Raw genomic sequence first — 20,748 nt, 5'->3', positions numbered from 1 at the left:
GCTTACAGCCTTTTCTATACCACACATGTTACAGAAGTGTGTACCCTATGTCTGTCCAGTCATTCATTAAAGTATCATGCAAATTTTGAAGTAAATCTGTCAGGAACTTCTAAAAATTTTTTAAAAACAGTTCCAATTTGTTGGCAGATGTATATTTATACACCATATATATTAATGATGTATGTAGTGTATGCCTGTCTATGCATTTATTAGAATACCGTGTAAAAATTTGAAGTAAATTGGTTTAGAGCTATTCGAGATTTTGCTGTGAATTTGGCCGTTACATTTCCTTCATTGAGGCTTCCGTACAAAAATATCATGCAAATTTCTATCTTTTCCGGTGGATTTTCCAAAAATTTTGTTTCACACAAACCTTGTCTTGACATAAAAGGGGGGGGGGGGGGCCTGGTCAGCAGGCCAAATCGGTAGAGCCATTCTCAAGTGATCATCTTCCATACATGCAACAAATGGTTTTTATTTATGTAGATTTGCAGTTGCAAGTTGCAATTGCATCACATTGCTGAGCCTCGTTTAACAGTGGATGCCACTCACTTGTGATGTTCCAGGTGGTTACAACCTACCGAACACAGCTCGCTGCTGGGTGGCACTGACAGCTGCCATTGCTGGCTGCAAACTACCAGCTGAAGTCCCGGAGCACGACGTAAGTGGGTGCACAAATGGCTCACAAAATATGGATGGAGCTCTTTTATTTATTTATTTATTTATTTATTTTTTTAACACTGTTGACAGAAATTGTACAGCTTCCTCGTGTGGAAGCAATACAATATTACCCCCCCCCCTCTCTCTCTCTCTCTCTCTCTCTCTCTCTCTCTCTCTCTCTCTCTCTCTCTCTTTTAGGTCTTAAATATTTTTCTTTCTATGTGTGTGAAAAATGAAATTGTCTCCAGTGTTCTGACTGACACTGTATTCCTAATTTGTAGTTACAAAAGAAACAAATGGCAGGCCCAAGGCATCCTCTATATCAAGAGTTCTCAACCTTTTTAACTTGAGATCTGCTACATGCAATTTAGTCCAGTTAGAGATCAACTAGCATAAAGAAATTCATAAAGGTTTAAGCACAAAACAACATTGTAGCTAACATTAAAAATTTTAATCATATGTTTATCATAGAAAATTCTGTCTCCTATGAACCAGTTGATTCAAGAAAATGATAAAACATATGGTGCCACTTTTAATTGTATTCCGACTTTAAGGAAATTGCATTTTGAAATCAAATTATTTCCTCTTCAGGTTTGACCTCACTGGAAGAGCTAAAAGTAGTCATTTTACTTGAAATATCTTCCACATCCATTTTCTGACAAGGTTGAGCTGTGAAAGCTAGAACAGGTTCTGCTGCTTGAAATCTGAAAATTGTTTTCAAACAGTGTCTTCAGTACTGTCGGGTTGACCGTATATATCTTTACAGCTTGTGTTTTACATTTAATTACAGTTCACGAGTAGTAATATCACCATGTGTGAGAGAAGACTGCTGCTTGGTGCGAGCATTAAAGGCGGTGAAATGCAGATGGAGAGGAACGAGGCAGAGACAGTATTGCCAGATTAAGTGCCACCAAATACCATGCAAAAACACTTATTGTCAACAAACTGGTATTTCACAAAACTAGCTTATTTAAACAGATTTTGGACAATGGTTTCAAAAGATCGGCCCACAAAGCCATGGTGATTGAGTGGTTGATTGCAATTGATGGATTGAGCACCCCTGCTCTATATGGTCATTGTTAAGATAGACGCAGACTTTGTCCATGCTACAGGTTGCATCTATTTCTTTTGTTCTTTTTTTCTGCTTCAAAAGTAGTACACCAGCTGGGAAAGCAAACAGTTAGAACTGCAGGCAAAGCGCTTCATCTTTAATTTCTCCACTAAAGCAAGAACTGCCTCTCAGTGACCACCTGTCTTTTCCTGGACCAGACTGTCAAAGTGCAAGGGGACTCAAGAATGACAGGAAATTCTATCTGAAGTTCAAAACAAAGGCAGGGTACGCTGCTCTGTGGAGGACAACATAGCACTTGACACCTGCCATTGAGTGTGGAAATGGGACAGTTATGGACAAAGGTGGATTTCCTGCTAGCATATGGTGAAGCGTTTAATGCTGCAGAGTGTTGTCTTGACATTGTGTATAATACGGGAATGGAAAAATGTCCTATGAATATAGAAAATAAGTAAAAGAGGAAAGACAAATATAATTTTTAATTATGCCCAATTACTGACATTGAAAGATCCTGCAGTCATTAATAGTAGACATTTTGATCTGTGCACAAGGTGTCTTAATAATCCATTCTGTGCAGCCCTTTGATAAGTACATACACTGAAATTTCTGAAAATTGTGACAGTGTAAAAGATTCAAATTACTGAATCACAGCACCATAGCATGGCCTGTGACCTCTCTTCTAAGTTGTGTAACCCTGTGGGCTGCAGCTGCAGCCTCAGAATACCTATCCAGAGACCAGTCATTCTGCCCATCCTGAACTCGCTTATGCATCCACTGACATCGACGAGGGATTTCAGAACTGTCTTTTATGTCTCTATTTCATTTGAGGGATTGCTGTGTTCCCACTGTTCACCGGAAGAATGCGCTTTTGGGGATCAAAAGTTGCTCCACGAGTGCCAAACACTGTTGGTGTGGCTGTTGACTTTCACTGGTGCACTGTGGCATGTTGCCCACACCCCATTCCAGTAACTACTGGCTAAGATAGGGCCACCAGATATCCACAGAATGGTCGCACTATGAAAGTTAGCCACACTTCTAACCAGTCACCCTACATCCACTTATGTGCAATGCACACTTAAGTGTTTGGCAGATGGCTCACAGAACAGCACCCAAACACTGCCTTGACCATTCCTCTCTGGAATACGTAGTGAGGAAAAATTAACTCCAAAATTCTTCCATGTGGGCTCTGATTTCTCTTATTTTACAACAGTCATTTTCCCTCTGTAAGTGGGAGTTAACAAACTATTTTCACATTCAGAGGAGAAAGTATGTGATTGAAATTGAACTTTCATGAAAATATCTCACTAAAATAAAAAAAAACTATTTCAATGATTGCATTCATGACTTGCTTATCCTATTTGACACACTCTCTCTCCATTTATTTCCTGATAATACAAAATAAGCTGCCCTCCTCCATTTGCATGTACATTTACGTACATACTCCACAAGCCACTGTATGATGCACAGCAGAGGGTACGTTCTACCACTACTAGTATTTTCCCTTCCTGTTCCAAGCTCAAATAGAGTGTGGGAAAAACAACTATCAGTTTCAAGTACTTGTTCTCTGAATTTTCTCAATAGCATTCTTTGAAAAGAACATCACCTTCCTCTCAGAGATTCCAATGTGACTCCCTCAAGCATCTCCGTAATATCTGCATGTTGATTGAACCTACCAGTAATAGGTCTAGCAGATTGCCTCTGAATTGCTTCGCTGTCTACCTTTAATCTGACTACTTTTGGTGTCTCATTTTCTAATCTAATTCTCTCAGCATCATCTGATATAATTTGTCTACATTTCATTACTCTTATTTTGCTTATGTTATGTCATTATTACATTCCACTCAACTGGTCTTTCTTTCTGTTTCTTTTCCACAGAACCTTAATTAGTTTCCAAATGTCTCTTTGTTTTCCTTTGCTACTTGTTTAGTGCACAGATTAAATAACATGGGAGCTGGGCCACAATTTTGTATTACCGTATTTACTTGAATCTAAGCCGCACTTTTTTTTCCGGTTTTTGTAATCCAAAAAACCGCCTGCGGCTTAGAATCGAGTGCAGAGTAAGCGAAAGTTCCGTAAAATGTTGGTAGGTGACGCCACAATTAACTTCTGCCATCGAATATATGTAGCGCTACAGAGGCAGGCTTTGCAGGCACAAAGATAAATACTGGCGCCAAAACCTCTGAGTCAGTAAATAAATTTAAAAAAAAGGTGGAAGACGAGATTTTTTTCTCCGCCCCGAGTTTTGACCACTGCATTTTCATACATTATCCAATGAAGTAAATACAAATTCCGTATTGTTCATCTTTGAATGTAGCAGCCTTTCAATGTACTACGATTATCCGACTGGCAAGACTGTTTGGGATGTTTGTCAATACGGCCAACTCTATGTTCTGAATTTTTTCCTATCTGTGAGAAGAGATGGTTGCTAATAGGAACTTTTATGAATTGTGAATCACATGCAGTATTCTCTTCACCATAAGAATAATGCGAATATAAACATTTTGCCATGTATTCTTTCGTGTTTGCTGCTATCTCATTTAAATCCTGTCTGCCTAATAAACTACGAAACTAAAGTGAGACAACAGCAAACACGGAAGAATATACATATTGTGCCATGTTTATATTCGTATTATTCTTACGCCGAATAGTGATACAATCAGAAATGAAGCACGACAACTGACTAGATGACTCTAATTCCTGTGTAGTATGTAACGTACTAAAGAGGCGTCTGCAAAGATTTTCAAACGAAGAAAAAGCTAAACTCTCCTTCACAACATCTTCTATCACATGCAGTCTATTATTTGGTTCTTGTTGATTATTATCAAAGAAAGCAGCAGTGTAAGTAACAACAAATAGCAGTCTCTTGCCATTGTTTCACTGAGACGATTCTCCCCCCCCCCCTCTCTCTCTCTCTCCCTCTTTTTAAAAAAAATTGGAAGTGGTGGTAGTGCGCACAAAAGCAAGCCATGCCGCGAGCAGCGACAGGTCGTAAACACTCATTATCAAAATGCGACAAACAATGCATGACAGTACAATAGTGCATTTTCAGCTTAGAGTGACATAAACACCTATAACAAAGAGAACGGCACTTATCAGATCAAAGAAAAATAAGCAATCAATTCAAACCAGACGAAGCACGTGAAAAAGGAAGGGTACCCGTATAAATACGGACGGAGCGCCTGACGCATAGCAATGGCTACCTGGTAAAGCATAACTGCTAAGCTTACGACTCAAACCTAACTACTGTAGCTGTATTGTCATTCATTCGATCTAAATTATGTCTCATATTACAATGGACCAACTTTGTTTCGATTTGGAGGTGCGGCCTAAAACTTTTCTCTCCCCTTGAATTTAGAGTCTCAAGTTTCAGGTGCGGCTTAGATTCAGGAATTTTTTTTTTTTCCCTTGATTTCGAGTCTCATTTTTCAGGTGCGGCTTAGATTCGAGTAAATACGGTACTTCCGTCTGTAATATTGTCTCCCTTTCATGCCCTTCAACACTTGTAATTGTACTCTGGTTTCTGTACAAGCTGTTAATAAGCTTTTGTTCCCTGTGTTTTATCCTTGCTACCTTCATAGTTTCTAAGAGTTTAGTCAAGCCAACATTGTCAAAAGCTTTATCTAAATCTACATGTGCTATAAATATAGGCTTGCCTTTCTTTAACCTAACTTCTAAGCTAAGTTTTTAGGCTCAGTAGTAGAGATAGGTCGTTCACAAACTAACGGGTACAAAGGAATGGTTCGCCAAAATGAACGGAACGAGCGATGAATGAATTATAAGGAATGGCCTTTCATAGTTCACTTTGGTCGTGGCTTCCTACTTATATTTCCTGGGAACGGGATACGGTCGGTCTTGTTCCCGCAACAGCATGTCGGTTGGTCTCGTTCCAGCCTTGGTCCCATTCCTGTCAGTCTCGGTCTCACTCGGCCGGACTCATCCTTCATTGCGTGGCCACTCGTCGCAGTTCCACTGCCGACTGCTCATAGTTAGTTCAGTATCAAGTTGTTGTTCATTTCGTTCGCTTCGCATGCCTGTTCTAGATCTGTTTCAAACCTTTTTTGAACACTGTACTTCTGGTTCTTTTTGTATTCTATTTAGTGTCCGCGGCCAGTAATTAAAATGTGTTTTATAATTACGTAAGTTACATGAATATTACGTGGTATGTAATAGATACATCTTTTCAGGCAACAAAACTGCGTATCAGCTTACTTCATTATTATGATAAACAGCAGCAGAAATATTTGTAAAGAGGCAAGATTATTTGTTATTAGACATGCAAAAGATGTGGGCATGACACAGACGAGTGGCCATTTTCCATCTTTTTTTGATCAAGGTAAAAGAGCATGTTCATTGTTATGTAAGGCAGACCGAATGAGCCCCACACTTCATAATCGAGTGTATGGTGTCACATTTTGTAAAGAGAATATGATAACTCCTACAATATTATTTCAGTGGTAAGAGTAGCACACGAAAAATCGGCCGCGAGTACTAGGCTGCTCATTGTCGCTTACCAATCGTCATCTATTGTTTCGAAGTTATTTGCATTAGCTTATTTGTTATTTCTTCACTGCCTAACTATCAAATGTTTATCTATTCTGCTCGTAGCAGTCTACAAATTGTGTGTAATTGGTGAGCAGACTGTACTTGGGGCCGGTTTTTTGTGCGCCACCTTATATTATTTCACTGCGATCAGCCACGTAACCCTACAGTTGGCTAAACGAGATGTTTTGCAGAATCACGAAAATTACAAGTGTGTGAGAATTCTGTTATGAATAAAAACTCTGTACTCCACGAGGGAGGCAAGTGCCCCTCTTGGTGCCTTCCATCTTCAGTCACCTGTGCTATTAATTTTCAGTTTTTCATAAGAACCGTATACCAAGCACAATGAATGGTAACGAGTAAAAATGAACGGTTCTGAAAAAAGAGCAATCACCAGTGAACTAGTTATCACATTTAGCATTCAACCGCGATTTTTATATATATTTTAACAACGCGTTTCGAGAGACAATGCTCTCATCATCAGGTTGTAAAATCTATGTCGCGAAATTAAACGTACTAAAAAGACAAAATACCATCACCAATAGTTGGTGGGTCCATAAAGTAAAAAAGAATTAAAAGTATATTGGACTGTGGGTCCTCGTCTTACATTAAAGTTGTTGACGCAGGTCGATGGCCGTCCCATAGCTACCAAATATGCTGTCGACTGCGCCGGCTCGGGTGCAGTCGACAGCATATTTGGTAGCTATGGGACGGCCATCGACCTGCGTCAACAACTTTAATGTAAGACGAGGACCCACAGTCCAATATACTTTTAATTCTTTTTTACTTTATGGACCCACCAACTATTGGTGATGGTATTTTGTCTTTTTAGTACGTTTAATTTCGCGACATAGATTTTACAACCTGATGATGAGAGCATTGTCTATCGAAACGCGTTGTTAAAATATATATAAAAATTGCGGTTGAATGCTAAATGTGATAACCAGTATAACGACAACTGCTACCTCGACTCCATAATGGATTATATCAAACCAGTGAACTAGTTCCCAAGGATGAATGCCTTTGCCCATCTCTACTCAGTACTACCTCACTTGTTCCAACATTTATTTGGAAGCCAAACTGATCTTTCCCGAGATAGGCTTCTACCTGCCATTTCATCAGTCTGTAAATAATTGTGTGATTACATGATTTAAGAATGGTCATTGGAAGCAGTCACATCCATAAAATATCTACACATATGAATTTGGAGCAGTTTAAAGTGGAGTGACCACATGAAACTAATTGCAGGTAAGGCAGATACTAGAACAAGATCAGATGGAAGAATCCTCAGGAAATGTATTCCATCCAAAAGAGTGATAGCGTACAAAACCCTTATTTGTAGAATACTCAAATGTTGCTCGTCAGTCTGGAATCTGTACCAGATACGATCGATAGAGAGACTAGAGAATATCTGAAGAAGAACAGTACATTTCATTACAGGTTCATTTAGTAAGGTGAAAGTGTCACGAATGTGCTCGGCTAACTCCAGTGGCAGATGCTGCGAGAAAGGCATTCTGAATCACAGTGTGGTTTACTTTTAAACCTCGTAGAGTGTACAATCCGAGAAGAAATAGCCAGTATATTGCTTTCTCCTACAAGTACACATTCTATTAGTATTAAAACTTAATTGTCTGTGAAATCTCAATGTTAATTTCATGTTTAATGTAGTTTTTAAATGACATTGTCCTTCTGTTGTGTTTCCAGTTGACATTTTCACTATTCTGTAATTTCAGTGATTATTTGTGTAAATTTAAAGTAGCACTACATTGCCTATATGTTTCTTAGTTCCCCATGTAAATTGTTTGTATTCTCTGTATGTGAAGTTACTATATTCATCAATGAACAATTTTGTGTACATTTTTTTAAATGGCAGTCCATTGCCTATTTTTTTTTTCTCCAAACTACATATTTGTTAAGAAAAATGACTTGTCCTATATCATGTGTACTTTGTACAATATGTCATCCACAGGATGAATAAATAAATAAATAAATAAATATCTTGCAAAAACACCATCAAGGTAAAGATAGAGAGATCTGAGATCACAAGGCTTGATGATAATTGCTCTTCCCGTGAACTGTTTGCATCTGAAACAGGAAAGGGGGGGATTGACATAGGAAAGAAGGTACCCCTGCCACACACCATAGGGTGCTTTTGGAGTGTGGCTGTACATAATTTGTGTTAATGTCAGCCAGCCATCACTTATAAAACTGATGGTCATCTGTCAATACCTGCCTCCATTAAAATTTGAGTTATTACAATCTTCTTGAAGTCTGAGGGTATTTCTTCTGTCTCATATTTCTAGTGCATGAGGTGGAATAGTTTTGTCATGGCTTGCTCTCCCAAGGATTTTGATGATTCTGAAGCAACGTCGTGTAACTCAGGTGTCTTGTTTCAACTTAGATCTTTCAGTATTTGTAAAATTCTTGTCGTACTGTCATGTCTCACCTTTATCTACTTCATCTTCATTATGTATAATATTGTCTTGAAGTCGATTCTTTATATTTCTTCCAACTTTCAGCCTTCTCTTTTTTGCTGAATGCTGGCTTGCCATCTGGGCTGTTTATATTCATACATCTGCTTCTCTTTTCTGCAAAGACTTTTTCATTTTATTTATATAATTTTTTTAATCTTTGGAGTACAACTATACGTGGGAAAGTAGATGGACTCCTGAGCCAGTTTTCACCTGACACTGTCATATAAACATGATTTCCTTTTGTTCTCAATCTGTAGATAGACTGGTTGGAAGCAATTCTCATTCTCCGGTTTTCCCCATCTCCCATAAGTCTCCTCAGTGCAGGTGTGCGTTGATAGTTTCAGATCTCATTGTACCTGCCTTATGTACTGCAGTCTTGGTCTTCCTTGTGCATTCTTCCCGCCAATTGTCATCTATATTAATAACTCTGTTACTCTATATTCCCTTACAATGATCTTTTCTCCCCTGTGTTGTTGAAAACTTCTTCATTGGTCATTCTCTCAGTCCGTGAAATCTTGAGGATTCTCCATCAACACCGTGCCTCAGAAGCCTTTAGTCTTTTCCGTTTTGGCTGCTCTACTGTCCGTGTGTCTGAGCCGTATGGGTCAGTGCTCCAAACAAAAGTTTTTACTTACTGTTTCCTGGCTTTTAACTAAGATTTTTCAGTGTTCTTGTTCTTTTCCTTAGTGTTGAATGCTGTTTTAACTTGTGGACTTCTGGATTTAATTTACAAATGTACAAAAGCTCACTAGAAGTAACGTGTGCTGTCTCCAATGTGTGCCCTGTGGTTGAAGTAGCACCTGCCTCTCTGACACTGTCTTACCACACTGGGACTCGAACCCAGAATCTTGCATTTCATGACCTGTCCAACATGCCTGATATCCAAACTTGACAGAACCTGTCTTTGGCAGACTACTATTCCTGGAAGTTTTGAGGAGTCTCTGTCTGACGAAATACAGAGGAGGGCTTCTGCCCAGTGCAGAAATTAGGGCAGAAGTACTGGCGAAATTAGAGCTGTGCGGGCGAGTCGTGAGCCGTGCTTTGATAGTTAGGTCAGTAAGTGCATTTCCTGCAAGTAACTGAGCTTGCAGGTTTGTGTACCAGTTTGGCGGACAATTGTAATTGGTTGGTAAGTTTCAGAAATGGCACACACTCTGCGGTAGAATGAAAGAGTCAGTATGCTTCTGTCTCTTTCTCTGAACATTTTTGTTATAGTCTGCGAAATCCAGTGCAGTATTAGTCCTAACCCAGAACACTTGCATAATTATTGTAAGGTAAACGGTTCTTTCTTTTATTCATGTATTTTTTACTCTACTTCCATGTTCATTGGAGTTGATTTTCAAAATATTTATGTTGCAGTTCCTAGGGGAGTATGGACCGTATTTTGAATTCGGTGTACAGCCTTCTTTACGGAAGGACTATAATACAAAGGAGTACATTGACAGCATCGTACAGCAGATAACAGGTGAGTTTGTGTACCGATCATACTTCGGCCTGTTGCCAAATCTGTCTGTTCTCCAAGGTGGGAGCACAGGTTGCATGCTCATACTCATTGTAATTTGAACATTTCATGAAAACAGTTGTAACTAACAACTTGATTACAGCAAAACAATTTTTTAAAAAGTGAGATTAACTCACAGTTATAAAATATAGAACCATGCTAAACCTTGTATAGAAAGGATAAAAAGTAAAATTATGCATATTGAGGTGATGAAAATTGGCGTGGAGTGACATTTTATTTATGTTCCCAAGAGTTGTGGGACAATACAAACTCCCTCACAAAAATAAGATGTATCTGACACTACTTGCCTGAATGATTGGCAAGCTCTTGACCAAAACACTTGCTGCTGTCTGAGAAGCACATGAACCATCTCCTGCCCCCGTTATAGTGGTAATATGTGCTAATCTCTCTGGTCAGCCTAGAAGGAAGCTTCAGCTTAAAAGTAGTACTATGTACACAATTGACCTAGCGTTACCTCGGGCAAATCTTTCCCTTTCAACTAGCTGCATTAAATTTGTATAAAATCCCAAGCTTTCAGTGGTAACTTTTAGTGCCACCATTGCGGAGTAAGTCTGACTGCTTGACAGCCCCTGATACTGACAATGGAGGCACTGACTGCCTACTGAGGTGCCCAAGGCAGTGGTGACAGACACTGGACTCACATTATGGAGGGAGGTGGTTCAAATCCCCCCAATTGTCCACATTTAGGTTTTCCATGATTTATCTTAATTTAAGCTGAATGCCGCTATGGTTCCTTTGAAATGAGTGGTGAGCCAGTTGTAGCAACAGTGATTACTGTAGTACAAAAGACAACTAAACTAAGTAGAAAGAATTACATTTCAAGTAAAGTAGATGAAGAGACAGTAGCATTGCATCTCAAAGAGTGGCTTAGCATTTGCCTCAGGAAAGGGATATGTAGAAGAATCATGGCTTAGATCTGAAAGAATGTGTGTGTGTGTGTGTGTGTGTGTGTGTGTGTGTGTGTGTGTGTTTCTTTCAGAAGGCGGCCTTTTGGCCAAAAGCTGTAATGTACCTTTGTTCCTGTCTGCAATTAAATGTTTCCTCTGTACGACGAGTAGCGATCTATCCTTTTCATAATATTGTCAGTAGAAAAGTCTGTGATACGCTGGACACACTGTAGTACTGACACTGTAAAGAAAACTTTTGCATGGTAGGTCATGAAGTCTTTGACAACTACCACATCAGAATCATGTTGGAAGATCTCGCTCAAAATCCAAATAAATTCATTTCATATTTCAAAGCAGCAAGTGTCACCAAATAAGTGACAAGACAGTCGAGGATGATGTAGGAACTGAAATTGAGGGGTACCTAACCTAAAGCAGAAATACCAAATTTTGATTTCAACTGAAGAGTGGAATGTCAAATGTTGTTAGTGTCATTTTTCACAAAATGAATTTTCTGTGTTCTCTGTATTTCTCGAAGTGTAAATCATTGAGAAAAAGTTTTCAAACATTCATCACTAGATGGTGCACAGTCTTTGTGCAGAGCAGTGCTTAATTCTGGAGTTCCAAGTACCATGTGCCACGTGTCATGGTCTCCTCGATTTAGTCTGGGATGTTTTGAAGAGACATCACAAAAGCTTTTCTTTATTGTACACTTCATTTTGAAATGTGACAGAGATTTTGCAGTTATAGAGAAACAAAGAATGGTAGGCAAGATCTTTGTTCTGAAAAATTACATGAGATTGTTAAGTCAGCTAAAGCCATGATTGAATTCTGTGTTCTCCATGCCAGCACATACGGACCTGCTCCACACAAGTTATTCCTACTGTCACCAAAGAATGTAGATCTGATGATCACTTTAGAAGATTGAAACTGGTCATCTAAAAATAAAAATCAACAACTTACATGTGACCAAGACTGTTTTTGCCAAATAAGTTATAGTTTTAATAGATCACTGTTTTTTTGGAACAGTGTTCCAAAAACTTTTAATTGTCCATTGTCCTCGGTGCAGGTGTGGAAAATCTCCAATTGCAGTACAATCAAAATGTCTCGTACTCATCCATCTCAAATAGCTATTAAAAATTCTTATACTGAAAAAGAAGAATGAAAAAAGTCATTGTATTCAAAAGAGGAAAGACCGTGGTTGAAAGACCAGCTATGTTTATCAGTTACAAAACAGAAAGACCAAACAGTGGGAAATCCATGATGGAATAATGTCAATATTATGGAAAGAATTGATTGCTGCTCACGATATAGAGGAGTAATATCGTACTCACTGTCTTTCCCACGCTTCCCATGGTGGTATTCCGCTGCGCACCAAACCTACCCATCATACTCTTCCATTCCTACTCCACACCTGCTCCCAATCCTTTGCTTCATGGCTCATATCCCTGCAATAGACCTAGATGCAAGACCTGTCCCATAGATTTTCTCACCACCACACAACTACCACTTACTCCAGTCCGGTCACAGGCATCACCCATCCCAACAAAGGCAGGGCTACCTTTAAAAGCAGTCATGTGATTTACAAGCTAAACTGCAACCACTGCACTGTATTCTATGTGGCCATGACAACCAACAAGCTGGCTGTCCACATGAATGGCCTCCAACAAACTGTGCCCAAGAGACTACTGGACACCCATCCCCCAGTTGCTGACCAAGACAATGTGCTTCACTTCAGTGACTTGATTCAGAACCTGTGCCATCTGTTATCCTTCCTACCAACACCATTGTTTCCAAATTGGGCAGGTGAGAACCGTCACTGCAATATATCCTTGTTTCTGCAACCCCTTGGCCCCAGTCTTCGTAAGTCCTTGTCCTTCACCACCTATCTATCCCCTCCCCCTCCAGCACTACACAGCCTTCTATTTCACCAACACATGCACTAGTCCCTTTTGTTCCCCTCCTCTACTTCTCTCCTTTTACACTCCGCGTTATGCCCCAGCCCCCTTCAAACCTCTCAACTGCACCTAGCAACCCTATCCCGTCCCACCAGGCCTCTGAGTGCTCCCACAAGCAGCACTACTCCTCCCCCACCCCACTCCTGCCCTGCTGTCCCTGCTGTGCTGACAGTGGCCACATGTGTGTAAGTTGTGCTTGCATGAACGTGTGTGTGTTTTCTACATTAGAAAAAGACCTTTTGGCCAAAAGCTCACATGTATGGCAGTCTTTTTGTTGTGCCTGTCTACAACTCAATATCTCCTCTATATGGTAAGAAGCACTCTATTTTTTTCATAGGACAGAAATACCTATTGGCAATGTTATCATTTCTTCCTCAACAGCAGAGGGAATTCTATAATCAACATTCCAAAATGTAATCATAAGACTTGAGTTGTGTAAGTAATAGAAGTCAGTAATGCGAGATATTTTTTCTGTAGTAGGGTTTGGTTCTTCTCTTGCAAAAAGTTTAAAAGATATGAGAAACTGTTTTCATTAAATATAGTTTTACTAATTAAAACAATACTGCTATATTTCCGTACTTCATTTCATGGACTATAAGATGCTACTGACTATAAGACGATAGCCAGACTAGAAAAAAATTCTTAGTTTATAAAACTGAACTGACTTTAAAATCCCTGAAAATTGTCATCTGAACTTTCCTCCTCCTCCTCCTCCTCCTCCTCGTTGTCATCATTGTGCTCTTCATATACAAGATGGTCTTCACTGCCATCGAGAGCATTAATTATGCTGTGCTTCTTGAAAGATTTAACAATGTCTTCTCTCACTCTAGACTACAACTATTTTATCCACTGACAGACCCACTTTTTGTAGCAATATTATGAAAAGGAGAGTTGCTACTCACCATATGGCGGAGATGCCGAGTTGCAGATAGGCACAACAAAAAAGATTCCTCTCATGGCCCGTGAATGGTGCCATGCGGGTGCCCATATCCATACTCTGGATTTGTTTGAAGGTAATGCCTTCTAAGGAGAAGCAATTGTGGGTGAAGATACAGTTGGGCATGGCGAATAGGTTGTTGGTTTGGAATCCGTCGGGCATTACAAAAGATAGTGTTCAATAGTGGTAAGGTGTTAGGCATTAGGGATGTTAGTGTAAAAGGAGGTGGCATCAATTATGACCAGCAGGGCACTATGTGGTAAAGGGACAGGAAATGTGAGAGTTGACGGAGGAAATGGTTGGCATCTTTTATACAGAAGTGTAGGTTCCAGGTAATAGGTTGAAGGTGTTGATCTATGAGAGCAGAGATTCTCTGTGGAGGCACATTAACTGACCACAATGGGGTGTCTTGGGTGGTTGGGTTATGGACTTTAGGTAGCATGTAGAAGGTAGGAGTGTGGGGAGTGGTAGGAGGGAGTAGGGAGATGGGCTCTGGGGAGAGGTTCTGGGATGGGCCTGAGGATTTGAGGGGTGACTGGAGATCCTGCTGGATTTCTGGAATGGGGTCATTTGGCAAGATTTGTAGGTCGACGTATCTGACAGCTGGCGGAGTCCTGCCAAGTAATCCTTGCAGCTCAAAACAACAGTGGTGGAGCCTTTGCCCACAGATCGGGATCAGTTTTTAGATGGTGGACTGCAGTTCTTTCTGTGGACGTAAGGTTTGTTTGCATGTTGAGGGATTTGGGGAATGATTGTGAGGCAAGGTTCGAGGTTAAGAAATTCTGTGAAGTTAACAGGGGGCAATTTGGGGGCAAGGGGAGTGGATCAGGATTGGATGGGGGAATGAACTGAGTTAGACAGGGTTCAAAATTGGTTTTTGCTCAAGTCTGATTCATAGGATTGGTGTTGAAAAAGTGTTTCCACTGTAGGAACTGGGAGAAGGAGAGAAGGTCTTTAACAAGTCCTGCATGATCGAATTTGGGAGTGAGGCAAAAGATGAGGTCGGGTTCTGGATTCTTTGTGGTGGTGGGAGGCAGTTTTGGAGGTTGGGTAAATGTAATAGGTCTGCAAGACAGGGTTTGTCAGCTATGAGGGGACGTGGGGGAAGTCTGGAGGTTGTTGTAGAGGTGGTGTACAGTGGTACTCCAAGGTGGGAATAGGAAGTGAGCAGGGTGGAGAGCTTCTTGAGGTGGCATTGTGCAGTTTGCTCTAGTTCGTGGAGGGCAAGAGTTTGTGTGTGTTAAGAGTTCCAGGAATTTGGGATTGCTGATGTGATATTGCAGGACTGCATTGGTGAGGGCTAGAGGAAGCCCTACTAAACACCCACCTAGTTCAGATTCATTGATGACATGTTTGCGATCTGGATCGAGAGTGAGGACACCCTATCCACATTCCTCCAGAACCTCGATGACCTCTTCCCCATTTGCTTCACCTGGTCCTAAATGGCCCAACAAGCCACCTTCCTAGATGTTCAGCAATGCCTCCACTTCGACAGCTGCCACCTATTCCGTACCGAGAAGTCGCTTTCACACAGCCTAGCCACCTGCAATCATTGCATCTGCAGTGATCCCCCTCGAAATATACTTAGGCTTCCAGAGAAGCCTTCACAGACCGTAATTATCTTCCTAACCTTATACAAAAATAAATCTCCTGTGCTTTATCTTTCCAGTCTCCCACCAGCTCCCAAAGTCCCACCATCCAGCCACAGAGGAGCATTTCTTTTGTAACTCAGTACCACCCAGGACTGGAGCAACTGAATTTCATACTCCGCCAGGATTTCGGCTACCTCTTGTCGTGCCCTGAAATGAGAAATGACCTGCCCACTATCCTTTCCATCCCTCCCACAGTGGTATTCTGCCATCCACCAAACCTACACAGTATACTCGTCCCCCTCAACAACAGGCGCTGAGGACCACGCAGTTGAGTGTCCCACAAACCAATCATCATACCTACACAATCCCTTCTCCCAATCCCTTACACCATGACTCATAACCCTGTAATAGACCTAGATGCAAGACCTGTCCCATACATCCTCCCACGACCACCACCACCACCACCACCTACTCCAGTCCAGTCATATACATCACCTATTCCACCAAAGGTATGGCTACCTGTGGAACCAGTCATGTGATATACAACCTAAGCTGCAACCACTGTGCTGCATTTTATGTGGGCATGACAACCAACAAGCTGTCTGTCCTCATGAATGGCCACTGACAAATTGTGGTCAAGAAACAAGTAGACCACCCTGTTGCCGAGCACACTGCCAGACATGACAGCCTTCACTTCAGTGATTGCTTCACAGTCTGTGCCATATGGATCCCTCCCACCAACACCAGCTTTTTTGAATTGCGCAGGTGGGAACTTCCCCTGCAATATATCCTACGTCCCGTAAACCTCCTGGCCTCAACCTTCATTAGTCATTGTCCTCACCCAAGCAGCACCTTCCCTGTTCCCATTGCAGCACTACACAGCCCTCATTCCACCAGTCTTTTTACTTCTCTCCTTTTCTGCTACACTCTGCCCCTCCCCACCTCTCCCCTGCCCCTCCATCCAACCCCCCTACTGCACATAGCTACTCTGCCCTCTCTCCACTTCATCCCTGTGCTCTCCCCAGCAGCAGTTCACTGTCCACCACCCCCTACCCTACTATCCCTCTTCCTCCCAGCCCCAGCTTCCTCCTTACCTCCATCCAGTCGCCACTCCATCAGGCACTGGTGCTGCTGCTCGCATTGTGGCTTCAGTCACCTGAGACTGCCGTCATGTTTGTGTGAGTTGTGGGAGAGAGAGAGAGAGAGAGAGAGAGAGAGAGAGAGAGAGAGAGAGAGAGTGTGTGTGTGTGTGTGTGTGTGTGTGTACGTGTACTTTTTTCCCCCTCCCAAAGATCTTACTGGCCAAAAGTCTCTTTTGTGACAGTCTTTTTGTTGTGCCTGTCAGTGACTTCGCATCTCCGCTATATGGTGAGTAGCAACTTTCCTTTTCATAATATTGTTACATTCCATCCTGGATTTTCGATTTTTTTTATTGTAGGTCATTTTAAAGCTCCCTTTGACATGAATTCATGTTGGGTTTCATCCATTGTCCGTTTGTTCCATTTTCTCTCTCATGTAGACTTTAAATGGTTTATATATCAAAACATAGAGACATTGCAGTTGTGCAGTAAGTCCTCACAGAAAAACAACAAACTCTGTATTTCCCTGTCTCAATTTCTCTTTCACAGAATTTTTCAAATGATTACTAAACTGATCAAGCATAATAAGAGAACTCTTCTTCAACAAAGCACCTTTTCTGCTTTCCCACACTTAATTCATAATTTCATAAAAGCCTTGTCCCACCAACCTTTGTCACGTACATGAACACCACCACCTGGCGGTATTTCAGAAGGTTTTGGCATTGTTTTGCACTTAAAAATGATTGTTGAGTTAAGTTTAGTAAAGTCAGCACAACATGAAAGGACTACAGTGGAGGGCAGTTTTTTCATGGTCACTTGTTTTTATAGTTACAGTTTCAGCACCTCTCATGGTAACAGTCCTATTACTTGACAGAAGAGTTTTGTCCATATTCGCTATCTGGCTTAGTTCCACATTGGTTTTCTTTCGATGTTCGATGTTGGAAACTTAATATTTTCTCTTCATGCTCTTCTGAGATATTTTGGTTTTGGTTAACATGCTAAGCCCATGATGTTTCATAAATCTGTAGCACCAACTAACTCCACCCATAAAGTCTGTTAAGTTCGATTGTAGCATTAGCTTATGAGCTTGTATTTAAGTCATTTGTATATTAATTTCCATGCCATTTTGATGGTGTCCTTGAATCCATTTCAATACTTTGCACATTTCCTCATTTTTTCAGTTCTTCTTTAGTAGTCCACCAATCATGAATGGCTTTTTCTGTTGGTGGAGAGCTGAAATGCCACTCAGCTGCTCTGTTTCCATGTTCTTCTGCATATGCTATTACTTTCAATTAATAGCATGCATCATATGAAAGCTTTTGTTTTTTCTTTATGAAACTAGCTACTAACAAGAATATTGGACGGTTACCGATAACATAAATCACTTTCGATTCAAGTTCACTGGCACTGTTAGACCGCAATGATGCATCATAGGCAAGACAATGTTCTGAGTTTGTGATGGTAGGGTGGGAGAGAGACAATGTTAGCAAACTTGTGAATCGAAAGAACTCATGTTTGTCGCACTGCTGCTGCCAGTTGATTCGAATACCACCATATAGAGATAGGTTTCCCATGGGATCGAATATATGGCCAGTTTTTAAGACTGGCAGGAATTTTAAATCAAACGCTGGACCTTTTTAATAATTTCGAATACAAGATGCACCTTAATTTTGGAGGCAATTTTTCTAAGAAAAAAGTGTCTTATAGTCCATAAAATACGCTACTTGAAACAAAAATTTTTTTATTGGCACTTAGAACCAATCGGTATATCCTTGGTATCTATATTACTAAAATGCTTATACTGCAAAAAAACCGATTTTTGATATCTCGTGCAATTTTTAACCATATTTAAAAACTTAAAATGTTGTCATAATCTACGAGGGTTGCCCAGTAAATAATGCCCCATATTTTTTTTCTCCGAAATAAAAAATATTAGAAATGTGAAACTTTAGGTGCGAGTTATTTGAAGTTTCCCGCGTGTGTACGCAAAGTTTCAATTTCCTCCGACAGAGAGCGGTGGTGTAGGAATGTTCTAAAATGGCGTCTGCAAGTGACATCCGTCAGAAACAACGTGCAGTGATTGAATTTCTCGTAGCAGAGGAAGAAACCGTGGGCAATATCCATAAACGCTTGTGCAACGTCTACGGAACATCTGCAGTCGATAGGAGTACTGTTGGTCGCTGGGCACAGAGGGTGAAAGCATCAGAGGGCGGTGCTGCGGAGCTCCGAGATTTGCCGCGGTCGGGAAGGCCTCCCACGGCTGTCACGCCTGACATGTTGCAGCGGGCTGATGTTCTCATTCGACGGGATCGACGCATTACGACTCGACAATTGGCACTGGAGTTGTCAGTAAGCAAAGGAAGTGTGGATGTGATTATCAGCTTGGATACTCAAAAGTGTGTGCAAGATGGGTTCCTCGGTGTCTTACTGTCGATCACAAATCCCAAAGAAAAGACATTTCTTTCGATTTGTTGCGACGCTTTCACGTTGACGGGGAGGCCTTTTTGTCACGGATTGTGACAGGTGATGAAACTTGGGTGCATCATTTTGAGCCCGAAACAAAAAGACAATCGATGGAATGGCGTCATGCTTATTCTCCACAGAAGAAAAAATTCAAAACAGGTCCTTCAGCCGGAAAAGTCATGATGACTGTGTTTTGGGATTGCGAGGGCGTAATTCTCATTGATGTGGTGCCAAAAGGCAGTACCATTAATTCAGAGGCTTATGTCAAAACATTAGACAAACTTAAGCAGCGCTTCCGGCGCCTTGGGCGTCATGTTAACCCACAGGATGTTTTGATTCAGCATGATAACGCTCGTCCTCACACAAGTTTGAGGACTTGTGAACACATCGCGAAACTGGGTTGGATAGTGTTACCCCATCCACCCTACAGCCCCGATTTGGCTCCTTCAGACTTTCACTTGTTTGGGCCAATGAAGAATTTCATTTGTGGAAGACGTTTTGCCGATGACGAAGAAGCGATTCACGAAGTGACAACCTGGCTCCGTAGGCAGAGTAAAGATTTTTACCGGCAGGGAATACACGCTCTTGTGTCTCGCTGGAAAAAGGCCGTCGAACTTGAAGGAGATTATGTGGAAAAATAAAGCAAGTAGACAAAACATCAGTCTTTCACATATGTAAATTTGATTGTTGTGGAATAAATACTTCTGGAGAAAAAAAATATGGGGCATTATTTACTGGGCAACCCTCGTAGTTATTGAGATGTATAATCTTCTGTTGAAAGTTTAATGCAAGATGACAAGTATTACAGTTAGAAACTGTGTTATGAGGATAGATCGCTGCTCACCACATCGACGAGTCTTTGTCACAGATGGACACAATGAAATGACTACTAAACATTTAAGCTTTTGGCCAGAAGGCCTCCTTCAGGAACAGAAAATGCACATGGCCACTGTCTCCCAACTCTACACCTATCAGCCCTATCCTGTCCCCACCACGTCCCTGCATGCCCTCAAAGGCAGCACAGCACCTTCTCCCCCTGCAGGTTCAGGGGTTAGAATAGGCCCAAGCTATTCCTGCCTGTCATAAGAGGTGACTAAAAGGAGTCTCCCACTTTTTGGCCTGATCAGTTATGGTCCCCTTTTAGGGTTTGACCTACACAACTTTCAAAATTATCCGAAATGCAGGCCGTTTGGGGAAGGATGCCATATGTGGTGCACCTTGTATTCAGTGTGTAGTTAGACCTTCTGCACCTCATATTGTCCTGGATCTGCAATCCAGTTGTCTAGGCAAGGACGCCTTACAGGGTGCATCATCTATTTTCATAGTCCGCTGCCCTCTTTCACTCACATGATAATATTGGATTGTCGGCACCGAACATCCAGCATGATAGCCAGTCCATCGTCGTCGTGGTGGAGCTGTCATCTATTCATTTGATGGTAGCCCCCTGACAACACAAGGATCACTGATGTCTGAGCTACAAACTCCCTGTGTATGCCGAGGAGTAGATGCCCATCTTGGGGGCAATGGCCATCTCACCAGGTGGCCTTTGCTGTGGCTGGGTGGTGCCCACG

At 41.3% G+C, this 20,748-nt stretch overlaps 1 protein-coding gene across 2 annotated transcripts in view; it reads left to right on the top strand.

Moving 5' to 3' along the window:
• Positions 1 to 20,748, top strand: part of LOC126210235 (histone deacetylase 8-like) — a 95,053-nt gene that overhangs the window by 61,817 nt on the left and 12,488 nt on the right. For both annotated transcript variants that reach the window (XM_049939423.1, XM_049939422.1), the window contains exons 7-8: positions 567 to 661; positions 10,102 to 10,207. In XM_049939423.1, the coding sequence (XP_049795380.1) occupies positions 567 to 661; positions 10,102 to 10,207 (201 nt within the window). The remainder of the gene's footprint in view (positions 1 to 566; positions 662 to 10,101; positions 10,208 to 20,748) is intronic.

This window comes from Schistocerca nitens, chromosome 10 (assembly GCF_023898315.1).
Source record: "Schistocerca nitens isolate TAMUIC-IGC-003100 chromosome 10, iqSchNite1.1, whole genome shotgun sequence".
Taxonomy (NCBI): Eukaryota; Metazoa; Arthropoda; class Insecta; order Orthoptera; family Acrididae; genus Schistocerca; species Schistocerca nitens.
This window is presented reverse-complemented; position numbering and strand designations above follow the sequence as displayed.